Genomic DNA, 15,180 nt, shown 5'->3' on the forward strand with positions numbered 1-15,180 from the left:
ACTGTTGCAGATCAGAGAGGCTATCTTGCATCCAAGTTGCAATTGTGGGTTCCAGCGTTGCCAAGGGGACAGAAGAGTGTGCAGGGAGGTGACCACCAATAGTTCTTAAATGTCCCAGTCTGGAAATGACATGGTCAATCTAGTCTCAGCCCATCTATTTACCAGGCGTGGTTCTGATGCACTGTTTGTAATGAGTCCCATGAGCCCAGCCTGAATTTGGTTCAGTTCCCCCAGACGCAGGCTTTAAGACAAGGATTTCAGTACGAGGTTGATTTGTTGTGTCATCCTCAGAGGGCACTAGGAGAGAAGGGAAGGAAGCCATAAGAAAGCATTATTTTTTTTAAATTTTTATTTATTTTTTGGCTGCATTGGGTCTTCGTTGCTGCACGGGCTTTCTCTAGTTGCGGCGGGCAGGGGCTACTCTTCATCGCGGTGCGGCTTCTCATTGCAGTGGCTTCTCTTGTTGCGGAGCACAGGCTCTAGGTGTGCAGGCTTCAGTAGTTGCAGCACACGGGCTCAGTGGTTGCAGCACGCAGGCCCTAGAGCGCGAGGGCTTCAGTAGTTGTGGCTCGCGGGCTCTAGAGCGCAGGCTCAGTAGTTGTGGCGCACGGGCTTAGTTGCTCCATGGCATATGGAATCATCCCGGACCAGGGATCGAACCGTGTCCCCTGCATTGGCAGGCGTATTCTTAACCACTGCGCCACTAGGGAAACCCCAAGAAAGCATTATTGGCATTATTGAGCAGGTGACTTTTTCCTCTTGCTAACCTCTAAGAGCTCTGAAACATGCCTCAGAGCTGTCTAAGTCAAGAGCAGAGAGAGTTGGGATATTACCCACCAACTCATTGAGATTTACCTCGTACAGCACATCCATAAGAAGTACAACACGTGGTAGACAGAATAACATCCCCCCTAAAGATGCCCATGTCCTAATCCCCAGGACTTATGAATACTTTATGTTACATGGAAAAGCAGGAAGTAAGGTTGCAGGTAGACATAAGGCCCCGAATCCGCTGATCTGAAAATTGTGAGATTAGACTGCATTATTCAGGTGGGCCCAATGTAATCACCGGGTCCTTTAAACGTGGAAGAGGGAGGGAATTCCCTGGTGGTCCAGTGATTAGGGCTCCGTTCTTCCACTTCAGGGGCACGGGTTCGATCCCTGGTCACGGAACTAAGATCCCACAAGCCGTGCAGCGTGACCAAAAAGAAAATTAAATGTGGAAGAGGGAGGAAGAAGAGTCAGTGTTTGAGCAATGCAGGGTGTGAAAGCCTTAGTCCTTGCTGGCTTTGCAGAAGGAGGGAGGGAGCTTCCAGCCAACGATTGCAGGCAGCTTCTAGAAGCTGGAAAAGACAAGAAAGCAGATTCTCCCCGATAACCTCCAGAAAGGAAGGCGGCCCTACTGACACCTTGATTTCAGGCCCATGAGACCCATTTTGGACTTCCAACTTCCAGAATTGTAAGATAATACATTTGTGTTGTCTTAAGCTACTAAGATTGTGGTAATTTGTTACAGCATCAGTAGGAAACTAATACACATGCCTAGAAATAATGTGTTTGTTTGTTTTAATTTAGGGACTTCCCTGGTGGTCCAGTGGGAACCAACTGGACTGTGGAGTTAAGACTCCACACTTCAACGGACTTCCCTGGTGGCGCAGTGGTTGAGAGTCCGCCTGCCGATGCAGGGGACACGGGTTCGTGCCCCAGTCCGGGAGGATCCCACGTGCCGCGGGGCGGCTGGGCCCGTGAGCCATGGCCGCTGAGCCTGTGCGTCCGGAGCCTGTGCTCCGCAACGGGAGAGGCCACAACAGTGAGAAGCCCGCATACCGCAAAAAAAAAAAAAGACTCCACACTTCCAATGCAGGGGGCCCAGGGTTCGATCCCTGGTCAGGGAACTAGATCCCACGTGCTGCCACTAAGACCCAGACAGCCAAATAAATAAAAATTAGAAAAAAAATTTATATGAAGAAAATCATAAACCTTTACATTTTTAAAGTACCCTAAGAGGGGAGGGAGGGTGGGGGTGGATGGATTGGGAGTTTGGGGCTAGCAGATGCAAATTATTATATATAGAATGGGTAAACAAGATCCTACTGTATAGCACAGGGAGCTATATTCAATATCCTGTAATAAACCACAATGGAAAAGAATATGAATTTTAAAATATATGTATAAAATCACTTTCCTGTACAGTGAAAACTAACACAACATTGTAAATCAACTTTACTTCATAAACTATATTTTGAAAAAATAAAGTACCTGAATAAATAATTGGTTCATGAATCAATGAGCACATAGATAGCTAGACAGACACATACATACAATATGTATTGTATATATATACATATATGTATAGTGTACTTTCCCAGCCAAAATTACAAACTGATTCAAAACTGTATCTGGGAAATAAAATACACAGTAGTAGAGAAAAACATATTGAAAAAAGACAATGTCCTAATGTACATCAAACAGATTATCAAAACTATAGTAACTGAAAAAAAAAAACCTATAGTAACTGAAACAGTGGCAAGGAACAAAATAAGTTCAATGGGACACATAATGCAATGTATGACTTTATTAAGGGGATGTCATGGAGGAGCTGAGGCGGGGCTGAGACCATCATAGATGAAAAAAGATGGTCTATAGCCTATGGTGGGATGGGTCCTAGAGGATAAGGCGGTCTCAGAATCTGCCTCAGGATCTCGAAGACCTCCGTACAGGAGGGAGATGGGAATTCACCAAAGGGAAAAACAGAAACGGGTGGGGCCTGAGAGAAACCAGCAGACCGCAATGTCTCAGTTGCCTGATCTCTGCAAACCGGGAAAGGGTGGGGTGGGGGGGAGGCAGTGACCCCTCAGAGGGCTGGGCAGGGAGACGAGGGCTTCTCACAGATCCAGGAGTTTTGTGTGCTACATTTGCCATCATTCCAGCCATCGTTGTACAATTCCACACAGTCCTCATCTTCGTGGTTGTGGGTTCCCCTTTTTTCCAGAAGCTGTGAACCCCATGAGAGCTCTGAGCCCCCTACTCCTCCCAGAGCCCACCCCCAGGCCCCCCCTTTGGAGGAGCTGGTCCCTGGGCTTTGGCAGTAAATTGCCAAGAACCAGCCAGAGGGTGGTGAGGAGTTTGGAGACAGGGTTTTGGAAATGTGGGTTTAGGGTTAGAATCCACCTCCATTAGCATCAGCTCTGGCAAAGTTAAATTGCAGATTCTTGGGCCATTACCCAGACTTACAGAATCTGAGGCCCCCACCACTACCACTCCACCCCCAGAATGAAGGCAGGACTCTGCATCTTCACAAGCTCCTCAGGTGATACTTTCCAGTCCCACAGTCTGAGCAACCTGCTTTGAAGGAGGGGCGTCCCTGCCCACACCCTCGGGCCATTGTCACGGGGAGGTCACCTGAGTTGGAGGGGGCTGTTGTCCACCCATTTCCAGGTACCCTCATTGTGTGTGGCACTGAGGCCAATCCAGGTGTGGTTTATTATATCTGACATACCAAATCTTCAGGAATTTCTGGGGGTGGGGGTGGGGAGAGGGGTATCAGGAGGAAGATCCCTGAATGCCACGCATCCCATGTCTTCCCACGTTCCTATGGTCCCCTGCCTCCCATGGAAGTTCCTTTTCACAGTCTAGCCTATAGCCCCTACTTCAGTTGTATGTGTTTCACATGTGCATGGAGGCTGTGGATGTGTGTTAATACACATACATGTGTGGATATGTGTTAACTTGTGTCTCAGTTGACATATCATTATGTGTGGTCTCGAGGGTACTCTAAATTCCTTTTCTGTCCAGACATGGGCTCCTCTCAAACATGTTCCTTCTCTCACTTGACCTTCCCGAGTCCATTATGGTTCCTCCTCCAGGAAGTCTTCCCTGAATGCCTCTCACCTCCTCACCCCCATCTGCTCCCTGGGACCTCCATCTCTCAGAGGGCAGGAGGAGTGCAGCAGAAAGCTGTTTGTTGACCAGTCATATGGCCCAGCCCCAAGGGGAACTTTGCCCGGCCACCTGCTCCTCAGGACTTTTGATGATCACCAGCTGGGCCCAATGTCCTTACAGGAGGAGACAGCAGATTTCCAGTCACTCTGGGTCCAGGAGAATAAGTAGCAGCTCCCCTGGAAGAATTCCCAATTCCAAGGACAGGGACGGCACAGGCCAGCTGGGAAGGAGGAGTGGGGTTGGGACAGAGAGGTCACTTGGCTCCTAGGCCCCAGACCACCTGCATCAGACCTTGGGAACCTAGGGTCAGCCCCTGTGTTCAGCTGTCAGCTCAGTCCTCAAGAAATCCATGCGAAAGAACCCAGCTCTGCCCTGCCCTCCTCAGCGTGGCAGCCATAGAAGGTGGGTCCCAGCCCCACCCACAATCCTGTGACTCCCTCGTGACTTTGACATGGGACCCTTACTCAGGGTGGCATTCATCCAGGTCAGGCGCTGCAGAATCTCCTCCAGGTTTGATCGCATCTGCCCCTGTGCAACATCAACTGGAGGGAGAGGACCTCAATTATTAAGCACCTACTGTGTGCTTGGTGCAGAGAGGGCCCCATGAGAACATTATGTACGGATCTCACAGGAACCTGAAGAGCCCATGACACAAAGAAACTGAGGCTCAGAGAGTGACTTGCCCAACATCACCAGCCCCCAGGACCACTTGCAGGGCTCCAATCCACTCCCCCCACTCCTGCCCTCTCTCCTTCACCCCTGGTGGTGATGGTTTGGTCCAAGCTCATGCTCCCTCGGAGCCCCATCCCCTCTCTGACTCCGGAACCCGGCGTCCAGCCCCCCATCCAGGCTGTTGTTCTCCACGTGGTGGTCCCCCAAATCTCTCTGCAGAAACTGGATCCTGGAAACTACAACAGAGCAGAGAATTCCCCCTTTATGAGCGCCGACTCTATCCCTGACCCGGTGCCAAGTCCGGTTTCAAGGTCTCAGGGAAACTAAGCTCCCCATAGAGGAGGATGCACTGCATTTCACGTGAGGAAACAGGATCAGAGAGGGGGAGTAACTGGCCCATGGTCACACAGAAGGTGACACGGAGCCCAAACGCCCCAGCCCTAGTAGGTCTGGGGAATGTGGAAAAGGGCAAAGACCATCCCAGAGAGAAAACCCAAAGGGACCCAGGACTCCAAATCCACAGATGCTGACTCACCTTGAACCAGGGTGGTCAGCTGGAGCATGAAGAAAGCCAGTGAAGATGAAGAGCAGCAGGGGAAGCAAGAGGGTTCTGGGTCAGACACCCTGCAGGACCAGCAGATGGGCAGAGCTTGGGGCTCAGGGGCAGACCCTGTCCCACCCCACCCCCAACCACCCCCTTCCCCAGTCGCTGCTCCTGAACCAGCCGCTCTGGGACCTGGTGAGCTCCTCAAACTGCGTAGGAGTCCAGGATGTCTCTCAGCCAATGTCCGCCCCCCAAATGTCTCCTCCTCTGAATAGGACAGAGCACATGCAATTGAACTTGGAAGCCTGCTGACTCCTCTCTCAGAACTGCAAGCTGAAGGCCAGGCCCCAAGCACCTTCAGAAACACTGGAGCCCTGTCATCCCCACCATCACCCCAGACTGGGGGTCCAGCCTAACCAGAGCCACCCGGTTCCTTGGGGTTACACATCTCTGCCATCATCCTTTCCTCTCTGCCGTCTTCTAACTCCTCTCTGAACTATGGTTTTTATAACCCCACTTATTTCCCTCTGTAGCCCTTCCTCAGATCTGTTCTTTCTCAACTTAGGAAGAATGAGGAACAGGATGCGGATAACACTTCCTCTCAGAAAAATCCGGGGAGGGATAAAGCGCCTGACACAACTGAGAGGTCAGTTAGGATCGGGCAGAAGCTGTGCAGTCAATTTTGGTGCCAGAAGGCACTGTTCCAACCCCTATCCAGTCCTGGGACCTTCAGCCTCACATTCTCAGAGCCTCAGTTTCCTCAACTGTGAAATGAGACAATTACCCTGCCTCACACTGTAATTGTAAGGTTTAATACAGCGCACTAGTAATGGGTATAAATGGCCTATTCTAATGATGAATGCTCAGAAATAACAGCACTTAAGCATGTGCCCACTGTTCCCCCTGGTGTGTGCTCTCCCTCACTGTAGCAAGTAATAAGCCCCGGATTTGTTAACCACAGGTGTGTTTCCTAGTGGTCTAACAGTTCTCACAACAGCCTATGAGATAGGTAGTTATGATCCTGCTTTACTGATGAGGAAACTGAGAAACAGAGAGGGCAAGCAAACTGCCTGAGGTCACATAGCTCAAAAGCAGTGGGGCTGGGAGTTGACCCATGAGTCCCTGCTTAACCACTACACAAAGCAGTTACTTTTTTCTCCTTTGTAGTTACTAAGTATTTTGTAGAGAGTCACTTTGAAACTTTGTGTACTGAGCTTCCAATTTATTTCTGTATGGACCCTGGTCTCCCATCTGATGCAATTGGGTGTATGTTACAATCTTTTTTTTTTTAATCTAAAGTGAGTTTCTTGGGGCTTCTCTGGTGCGCAGTGGTTAAGAATCCGCCTGCCAACACAGGGGACACAGGTTCAAGCTCTGGTCCAGGAAGATGCCACATGCCGCAACTAAGCCTGTGTGCCACAACTATTGAGCCTGCGTGCCACAAACTACTGAAGCCCGCATGCCTAGAGCCCATGCTCTGCAACAAGAGAAGCCACCACAGTGAGAAGCCGGTGCACCGCAACCAAGAGTGACCCCCCCTTGCCACACTAGAGAAACCTATGTGCAGCAAGTAGACCCAATGCAACTAAAAATAAATAAGTAGAACAATAAATTTATTTTAAAAATAAATAATAAAGTGAGTCTCTTGTAGACAGCATATAATTGGATCATTTTTATTCATTCTGTCTATCTCTACCTTTTAATTGGAGAATTTAACTCTTTTATATTTAATGTAATTACTGATAAGGTAGGGCTTTCTATCTGCCATTTGCTATTGTTTTTCATATGTCTTATTTCTTTTTCATTCCTCAGTTCCTTCGTTACTACCTTTTTTTCATGTTAAATAGATACTTCCTTCTTTTTTTTAAATTGAAGTATAGTGATTTACAATGTTGTATTAGTTTCTGGTGTACATCAAGTTATTCAGTACATATATATTCTTTTTTCATATTCTTTCCATTACAGTTTATTACAAGATACTGAATTACTTCCCTTGCTATACAGTAAATCGTTGTTGTTTATCTATTTTATATATAGTAGTTTTTTATATAGTAGTTCACCCTCTCCAGCATTTTTATTTATTTGTTTGTTTGTTTGTTTGTTTGTTTTTGGCTGCATTGGGTTTTCGTTCTGCACACGGGCTTTCTCTAGTTGCGGCGAGCAGGAGCTACTCTTTGTTGCGGTGCACAGGCTTCTCATTGTGGCGGCTTTCTCTTGTTGCAGAGCACGGGCTCTAGGATGCTCAGCTTCACTAGTTGTGGCCACGGTTTTGTTGCTCCGTGGCAGAAGGGATCTTCCCTGACCAGGGCGTCAAACCCATGTCCCCTGCATTGGTAGGCAGATTCTTAACCACTGCACCACCAGGGAAGCCCTCCAGCATATATTATTTGTAACTTCTAAATTTTATTTTTAACATTATTTATTTATTTATTTTGGCTGCACCAGATCTTAGTTGCAGCATGTGGGATCTTCATTGCGACATGTATTGCAGAATCAGTTCCCCGACCAGGGATTAAACCTGGGCCCCTGAATTGGGAGCTTGGAGTCTTACCCACTAGACCACTAAGGAGGACCCCCTGTAAATTTTTAATGGTGGCTATTCTGACTGTTGTGAGGTGGTACCTCATTGTAGTTTTGATTTGCATTCTCTAATACTAGCAATGTTGAGCATATTTTCATGTGCCTATTGGCCATCTCTGCATCTTCTTTGGAGGAATGTCTATTTAGTTCTTCTGCCCATTTTTTTAAAAATTCTCTTGTTCTTTTATTTAACCAGTTTTTTTAAAATAGATTCTTTATTGGAGTATAATTGCTTCACAATACTGTGTTAGTTTCTGTTGTACATCAAAGTGATCAGCCATATGCATACATATGTCCCCATATCCCCTCCCTCTTGAGCCTCCCTCTCATCCTCCTATCCCACCCCTCTCGGGTCATCGCAAACACCAGGCTGATCTCCCTGTGCTATGCTGCTGCTTCCCAACTAGCTAAATATTTTACATTCAGTAGTGTATATATGTCGATGCTACACTCACTTTGCCCCAGCTTCCCCCTCCCACCCCGTGTCCTCAAGTCCATTCTCTATGTCTACATCTTAATTCCTGCCCTGCAACTAGTTTCATCAGTACCGTTTTTGTTTTTGTTTTTTTAGATTCCATATATATGCGTTAGCATACAGCATTTTTTTTCTCTTTCTGACTTACTTCACTCTGTATGACAGACTCTACGTCCATCCACCTCACTACAAATAACTCAAAAATATAGAACGCTTCATGAATTTGCGTGTCATCCTTGCGCAGTGGCCATGCTAATCTTCTCTGTATCATTCCAATTTTAGTACATGTGCTGCCAAAGCGAGCACTTCTGCCCATTTTTTGATTGGATTGTTTTGTTGTTGTTTTTGAGTTGTATGAGCTGTTTGTATATTTTGGAACTTAAGCCCTTGTCGGTCGTATCATTTACAAATATTTTCTCCCCAGTTGTAGGCTGTATTTTCATTTTGTTTATGGTTTCCTTAGCTGTGCAAAAGTTTATAAGTTTGATTAGGTCCCATTTGTTTATTTTTGCTTTTATTTCTTTTGCCTTGGTAGACTGACCTACAAAAACATTGGTACAATTTATGTCAGAGAATGTTTTGCCTATGCTCTCTTCTAGGAGTTTTATGGTGTCATGTCTTATATTTACGTTTTTAAGCCATTTTGAGTTTATTTTTGTGTAGGGTGTGAGGGTGTGTTCTAACTTCATTGATTTACATGTGGCTGTCCAGCTTTCCCAGCACCACTTGCTGAAGAGACTGTCTTTTCTTCATTGTATATTCTTGCCTCCTTTGTCAAACAGTAATTGACCATAGGTGTGTGGGTTTATTTCTGGGCTCTCTATTCTGTTCCATTGATCCATTTGTCTGTTTCTGTGCTAATACCATGCTGTTTTGATTACTGTAGCTTTGTAGTATTGTCTGAAGTCTGGAAGGGTTATGCCTCCAGCTTTGTTCTTTTTCCTCAAGATTGCTTAGGCAATTCTGGTTTTTTTAAGGTTTCATATAAAATTTAGGATTATTTGTACTAGTTCTGTGGAAAATGTCATGGGTAATAGAGAGGGATCACACTAAATCTGTAGGTTGCTTTGGGTAGTATGGCCATTTTAATCAATATTAATTGTTCCAATCCCCAGAGCATGGATATCTTTGTATATCTTTGAATCATTTCAATTTCCTTTTTCAATGTTTTATAGTTCTCAGCTTATAAGTCTTTCACTTCCTTGGTCAGGTTAATTCCTAAGTACTTCGTTTTATTTGTTGTTGTTTGTTGCAATTTAAAAAGAGATTTTTAAAAATTTTCCTTCTTGATATTTCATTGTTAGTGTAAAGAAATACAACAGATTCTGTATGTTAATCATGTATCCTGCTATCTTGCTGAATATGTTTATCAGTTCTAGTAGTTTTTGTGTGGAGTCTTTAGGGTTTTCTATTAAATAGATATTTTCTAGTGTATCATTTAAAATCTCTTGTTTCTTTTACTATATATTTTGACTTATTTTCTTAGTGGTTGCCCTGGGGTTACTATTAACATTGTTAATTTATAACAATCTAGTTCAGAGTAATATCAACTTAATTTTAATACTATACAAACTTTGCTCCTATTTAGTTCAATTTCTGCCTCCTTTTGTGCAGCTATTATCACAAATTACATCTTTATACACATGTGCCCATCAACTTAGATTTCTAATGATTGCATTATACAGTTGTCTTTTAAATCAGATGGAGGAATAAAGGAGTTGCAAACCAAAAATACATGTGTACTGTCTTTTATATTTACCTGTGTAGTTACCTTTGTTGGTGCTTTTTATTTCTTCATGTGGATTTGAGTTACTGTCTAGTGTTCTTTCACTTCATCCTGAAATACTCCTTTCATTTCTTTTATTGTGGGAAAATACACATAACATAGATTTTACCATCCGAACCATACAGTTCAGTAACATTTAGTACATTCATAATGTTGTGAATTTTCTGCAACCATCACCAATATCTAGTTCCAGAACATTTTCATCACCCCAAAAGGAAACCCCATACCCATTAAGCAGTCACTCCCCATTTCCACCTCCCCCCCAGAGCCAGAAACCACTAATCTACTTTCTGTCTCTATGGATTTACCTATTCTGGATTTATCTATTTCATATATATGGAATCATACAACACCCTTTTGTGTCTGGCTTCTTTTGCTTAGCATAATGTTTTCAAAGCTCATGCATGATGTGATGTTTATCAGTACTGTATTCCTGTCTATGGTGGAATAAAGTAGTTTTGCTGCATATAGAATCTTTGATTGACAGGTTTTTTTCTTTCAGCATTTCAAATATGTCTTCCCACTGCCTTCTGGTCTCCACAGTTTCTGATGAGAAATACACTTAATCTAATTGAGGATCACTTGTACAAAGTGAGACATTTTTCTCTTGCTGTGTTCAAGATTCCCTTTGTCTTTTTTTTTTTTTTTTTTTTTTGCGGTACACGGGCCTCTCACTGTTGTGGCCTCTCCCGTTGTGGAGCACTGGCTCCGGACATGCAGGCTCAGCGGCCATGGCTCACGGGCCCAGCCGCTCCACGGCATGTGGGATCTTCCCGGACCGGGGCACGAACCCGCGTCCCCTGCATCGGCAGGCAGACTCTCAACCACTGCGCCACCAAGGAAGCCCCCCTTTGTCTTTGAACAGTTTGGTTATTATGTGTCTAAGTGTGGATCTCTTTGAATTTATCCTCCTTGGAGTTCATTTATCTTCTGGATATGTAGCCTAACATTTTCATCAGATGTTGGGTGTTTTCAACTGTTATTTCTTCAAATATTCTTTCTGCCCCTTTCTGTCCTTATTCTCCTTCTGACACTCCCATTATGCATATGTTGGTATGCTTGCTGGTGTTCCACATGTCTCTGATGCTCTGTTAATTTTTTTTTTTCTGTTCCTCAGACTGGCTAATCTCAATGGATCCATTTTCATTTTTTGCTGATACTTCCTTCTACCTACTCAAATCAATAGCAATTTGTCCTCTAGTAAAATTTTCATTTCAGTTATTGTACTTTTATTGATTGATTGATTGATTGATTTTTGGCTGCATTGGGTCTTCATTGTTGTATGTGGGCTTTCTCTAGTTGCAGCAAGCAGGGGCTACCCTTCCTTGTGGTGCACGGGCTTCTCATTGAGGTGGCTTCTCTTGTTTCAGAGCTCAGGCTCTAGGCACACGGGCTTTGGTAGTTGTGGCATGCAGGCTCAGTAGTTGTGGTGCACGGGCTTAGTTGCTCTGTGGTATGTGGGATCTTCCCAGACCAGGGCTCAAACCCATGTCCCCCGCATTGGCAGGTGGATTCTTAACCAGTGCGCCACAAGAGAAGTCCCTGTACTTTTTAACCCCAGAATGGTCTACATTGTTCCTTTTTATAATTTCTCTTTATTGATATCCTCTAGTTAGTGATACATTATTCTCATACTTCTCTAGTTTATTAAATATGATTTACTTTTGCTCATTGATCACTTTAAAAACAGCTGATTTGAAGTCTTTGTCTGGTAACCAATATCTGGACTTTCTCAGGGACAGTTTCTATTCACTTTTTTCATGTGTACGGGTAATATTTTCTTGTTTCTTTGTATGTCTCATAACTTTTTGTTGAAAACTGGACCTTTCAAATGCAAGCAGGCCTCATTTTATGGTGCTTCACTTTATTAGGCTCTGCAATAATGCATTTTTTTACAATTGAAGGTTTTTGGCAACTCTAAGCTATCAGATGATGATTAGTAATTTTTAGCAAAAAAGTATTTTTAATTAAGGTATGTACAGTGTTTTTTTAGACATAATGTTATTGCACACTTAATAGACTACAATAAAGTGTAAACACTTTTATGTGCACTGGGAAACCAAGATATTTATGTGGCTTGCTTTATTTCAATATTTGCTTTATTGTACTAGTCTGGAACCAAACCCAAAATATCTCTGAGGTATCCCTTGTAATATAATATGGCAACTATGGAAATTAGATTCTACCTCCTCCTGAAGGTTTGTTACCATTGCTGTTTTTCCATAGTAGTTGTTTTTTTGTTTATTTAATGACTTTTCTGAACTAATTCTGCAAAGTCACTATTCTCTGTCATGTACGGTAACTAAAATCTCTACTTAGTTTGGTGCTGAGCTAATGATTGAACAGACTTCCCTGAAAACCTGAAACTAAAAGTCCCCCAGTCTTCACCCAAGATCTCTGTGTGCTTAGACACAACTTCAACACTCAGCCAGGAAGATTTAAACTCTGCTTTCCCCTCCCCTTCCTGCCTTCTCAGAGCCTCAAAGTCTGCCAGAATTAAGAGCTTAGCACCTTTTCAGATATTTCCTGGGTATGCACACAACCCTCCACATACACGTGGCCTTCCAGATTCCCAGGGTATGTTGGAACTTGTCAAAGTCCCTAAGGACATCTCATTCCTTAACGTTTCCTTTTAAGACTTTTTGGTTAAGCTATTTACCCCCAACTGTTACCCATCACCTCAGGCAGCTGTGTTGTTAAAGCATTTGACAGGTGCTCCCTGCTGAGAGGATTTTAGCATTGGGCAAGTTCAAGTGAGGTCAATTAAAGACATGCTTTTTGAGTGTGGTCTTCTGGGGAACCACTAGACAGATCAGATAATTACTCTTCCTTGGGAATGAGGCTTTGTAAAAGCTCCCGCTCTGTTCTTTTTCTTCAGTACCAGGAATGTGGGCTGTTATTTTTTAAGGCTATTTCTTTTTTAAAAAATATTTTTTTCTTTCTTTCTTTCTTTCTTTCTTTCTTTCTTTCTTTCTTTCTTTCTGGCTGCATTGGGTCTTCGTTACTGTGCGCGGGCTTTCTCTAGTTGCGGTGAATGGGGGCAACTCTTCATTGTGGTGCGAGGGCTTCTCATTGCGGTGGCTTCTCTTGTTGCAGAGCACGGGCTCTAGGCACGCGGGCTTCAGTAGTCGTGGCACACGGGCTCAGTAGTTGTGGCTCAAGAGCTCTAGACCACAGGCTCAGTAGTTGTGGCACACGGGCTTAGCTGCTCTGCAGCATGTGGGATCTTCCTGGACCAGGGCTCGAACCTGTGTCCCCTGCACTGGCAGGCGGATTCTTTACCACTGTGCCACCAGGGAAGTCCCAAGGCTATTTCTTTTCTTTTTAATTTATTTTATTGAAGTATAGTTGATTTACAATGTTGTGTTAATTTCTACTGTACAGCAACGTGATTCAATTATACATATATATATATTCTTTTTCATATTCTTTTCCATTATGGTTTATCACAGGATATTGAATATAGTTCCCTGTGCTATACAGTAGGACCTTGTTGTTTATCCATTTTATATATAATAGTTTGCACCTGCTAACCCCAAACTCCCAATCCGTTCCCCCCAAACCCCACCCCTTGGCAACCACAAGTCAGTTCTCTATGTCTGTGAGTCTGTAAGGCTATTTCTGAGTTGGAGAGTGGGGAATGGGACTAGGGTACGTTAAAATTCCACCAAGCTCGTTGTTCTTTACTGAGATTGAGTCATTTCTCTTTACTCCCTGAATTACTGTAAGATTTTGGTTGATTGCCAGAGTTCGAAAAGTGTTGATTCTGACAAATTCTGCAGTTTTTTCATTGTTTTTATGGAAAGGCAAATTTTACTCTGCCGTTTTTGCTGACGTTCCTTTTTTCTCTTTCTGTTTTTTGACGCTTAAATTTTCTTTGATTTTGCCAGTGGAAGCCTTTCATGCTGGCTTCTGTATTCTTTTGACATGTGCCTATCCGTTTTTTGCTGAGTAGACTTTCCTTGTCTGAACCCTGGAATCAACCATTTTTCCAAAGAGTCCTGGTTGCTTTTAAGCAGAGAATGGCATTAGAAACCAAGACCTGAGTATTAAGTATGCTCATTGTTATTGGGGTGTCACTGATCCTAGGACTTCTGAGTAGGCAGATGAGAAAACACACACATACACATTTATTTCTCTATATATTTTGAAAACCAAGAATTCACACCAACATCTCCAATTAAATACAATAAGGTTCATTCTCACTTTCCCTTCATTCACTTTTTTTTTTTTTTTTTGGCCACACAGCTTGAGGCATCTCAGTTCCCCAAGCAGGGACTGAACCCTGGGCATGGCAGTGAAAGCCTGTAATCCTAACCACTAACCCACCAGGGAACTCCCGCTCCATTCATCTTTGTAACACTCTTTTCTGATGGTGGGAAACCTGGTTCCCATTATCCTGCATGATTTATTTATTTCATCAATCCCCCTATATATAGCCAATCTCATTTTCCCATCACTATCCCCTATGCCAGCGGTCCCCAATCTTTTTGGCACCGGGGACCAGTTTTGTGGAAGATGATTTTTCCACGGACCGGGGTGGGGGTCGGGGGATGGTTCAGGCGGTAATGCAAGCAATGGGGAGAGGCAGATGAAGACTGTCTCACTGGCCTGCCACTCACCTCCTGTTGTGCAGCCCAGTTCCTCACAGGCCATGAACCGGGTGTTGGGGGCCCCTGCTCTATGCTATGTAGATGCCCTCCTCACTGCACTTGGACACTGACCCTCTCCCTCCAGCTAGACAGACCCCCATGTTGTTGTCCTGCTTACGTCACTTGGGCTCTGACACCATCCCATACCAGCCATCCCTCCACGAGGATGCTCTCCTCACCAACTTTGGACTCCAGCACTCTGGTGCCCACCATTTGGAATGCTTATTCTCGTCATCTAAGAACTGGATGATTTACACAGTCCCCTAAACACCTCTCCATCTATGCAAGCCCATCCATACCAAGAGCTGGTGTCTGCCTGCCCCCTGATACGGAAGCTAAAACTGCTCTTGGCTCACCTATGAAGGGCTCTTTTTTTAAAAAATTGTTTTTTAATTTTTTGGCCACGCCACTTGGCAGGTGGGATCTTTTTGTTCCCCGACCAGGGATCGAACCTGTGCCCCCTGCAGTGGAAGCTCAGAGTCCTAACCACTGGACCACCAGGGAAGTCCCTGAAGGGCTCATTTTTATG

At 44.3% G+C, this 15,180-nt stretch overlaps 1 protein-coding gene and 1 non-coding gene across 2 annotated transcripts; both read right to left on the reverse strand.

Annotated features, from left to right (window-relative positions):
• Positions 1-2,769: 2,769 nt before the first annotated feature.
• CD209 (CD209 molecule) lies at positions 2,770-5,637 on the reverse strand. Its single transcript, XM_032625485.1, is given in 13 exon segments — positions 2,770-2,973; positions 2,976-2,995; positions 3,403-3,479; positions 3,481-3,516; positions 4,012-4,049; positions 4,052-4,162; positions 4,407-4,484; positions 4,520-4,602; positions 4,700-4,850; positions 5,150-5,197; positions 5,200-5,238; positions 5,351-5,425; positions 5,576-5,637. Coding segments are annotated over 13 exon segments (918 nt in total). The 5' UTR covers positions 5,619-5,637; the 3' UTR covers positions 2,770-2,854.
• A 2,775-nt stretch (positions 5,638-8,412) lies between these two features.
• LOC116752458 lies at positions 8,413-8,519 on the reverse strand. Its single transcript, XR_004349524.1, has one exon. It is a non-coding gene; the product is annotated as a U6 spliceosomal RNA (small nuclear RNA).
• Positions 8,520-15,180: the final 6,661 nt, after the last annotated feature.

Source organism: Phocoena sinus, chromosome 3, assembly GCF_008692025.1.
Source record: "Phocoena sinus isolate mPhoSin1 chromosome 3, mPhoSin1.pri, whole genome shotgun sequence".
In the NCBI taxonomy this organism is placed as follows: domain Eukaryota; kingdom Metazoa; phylum Chordata; class Mammalia; order Artiodactyla; family Phocoenidae; genus Phocoena; species Phocoena sinus.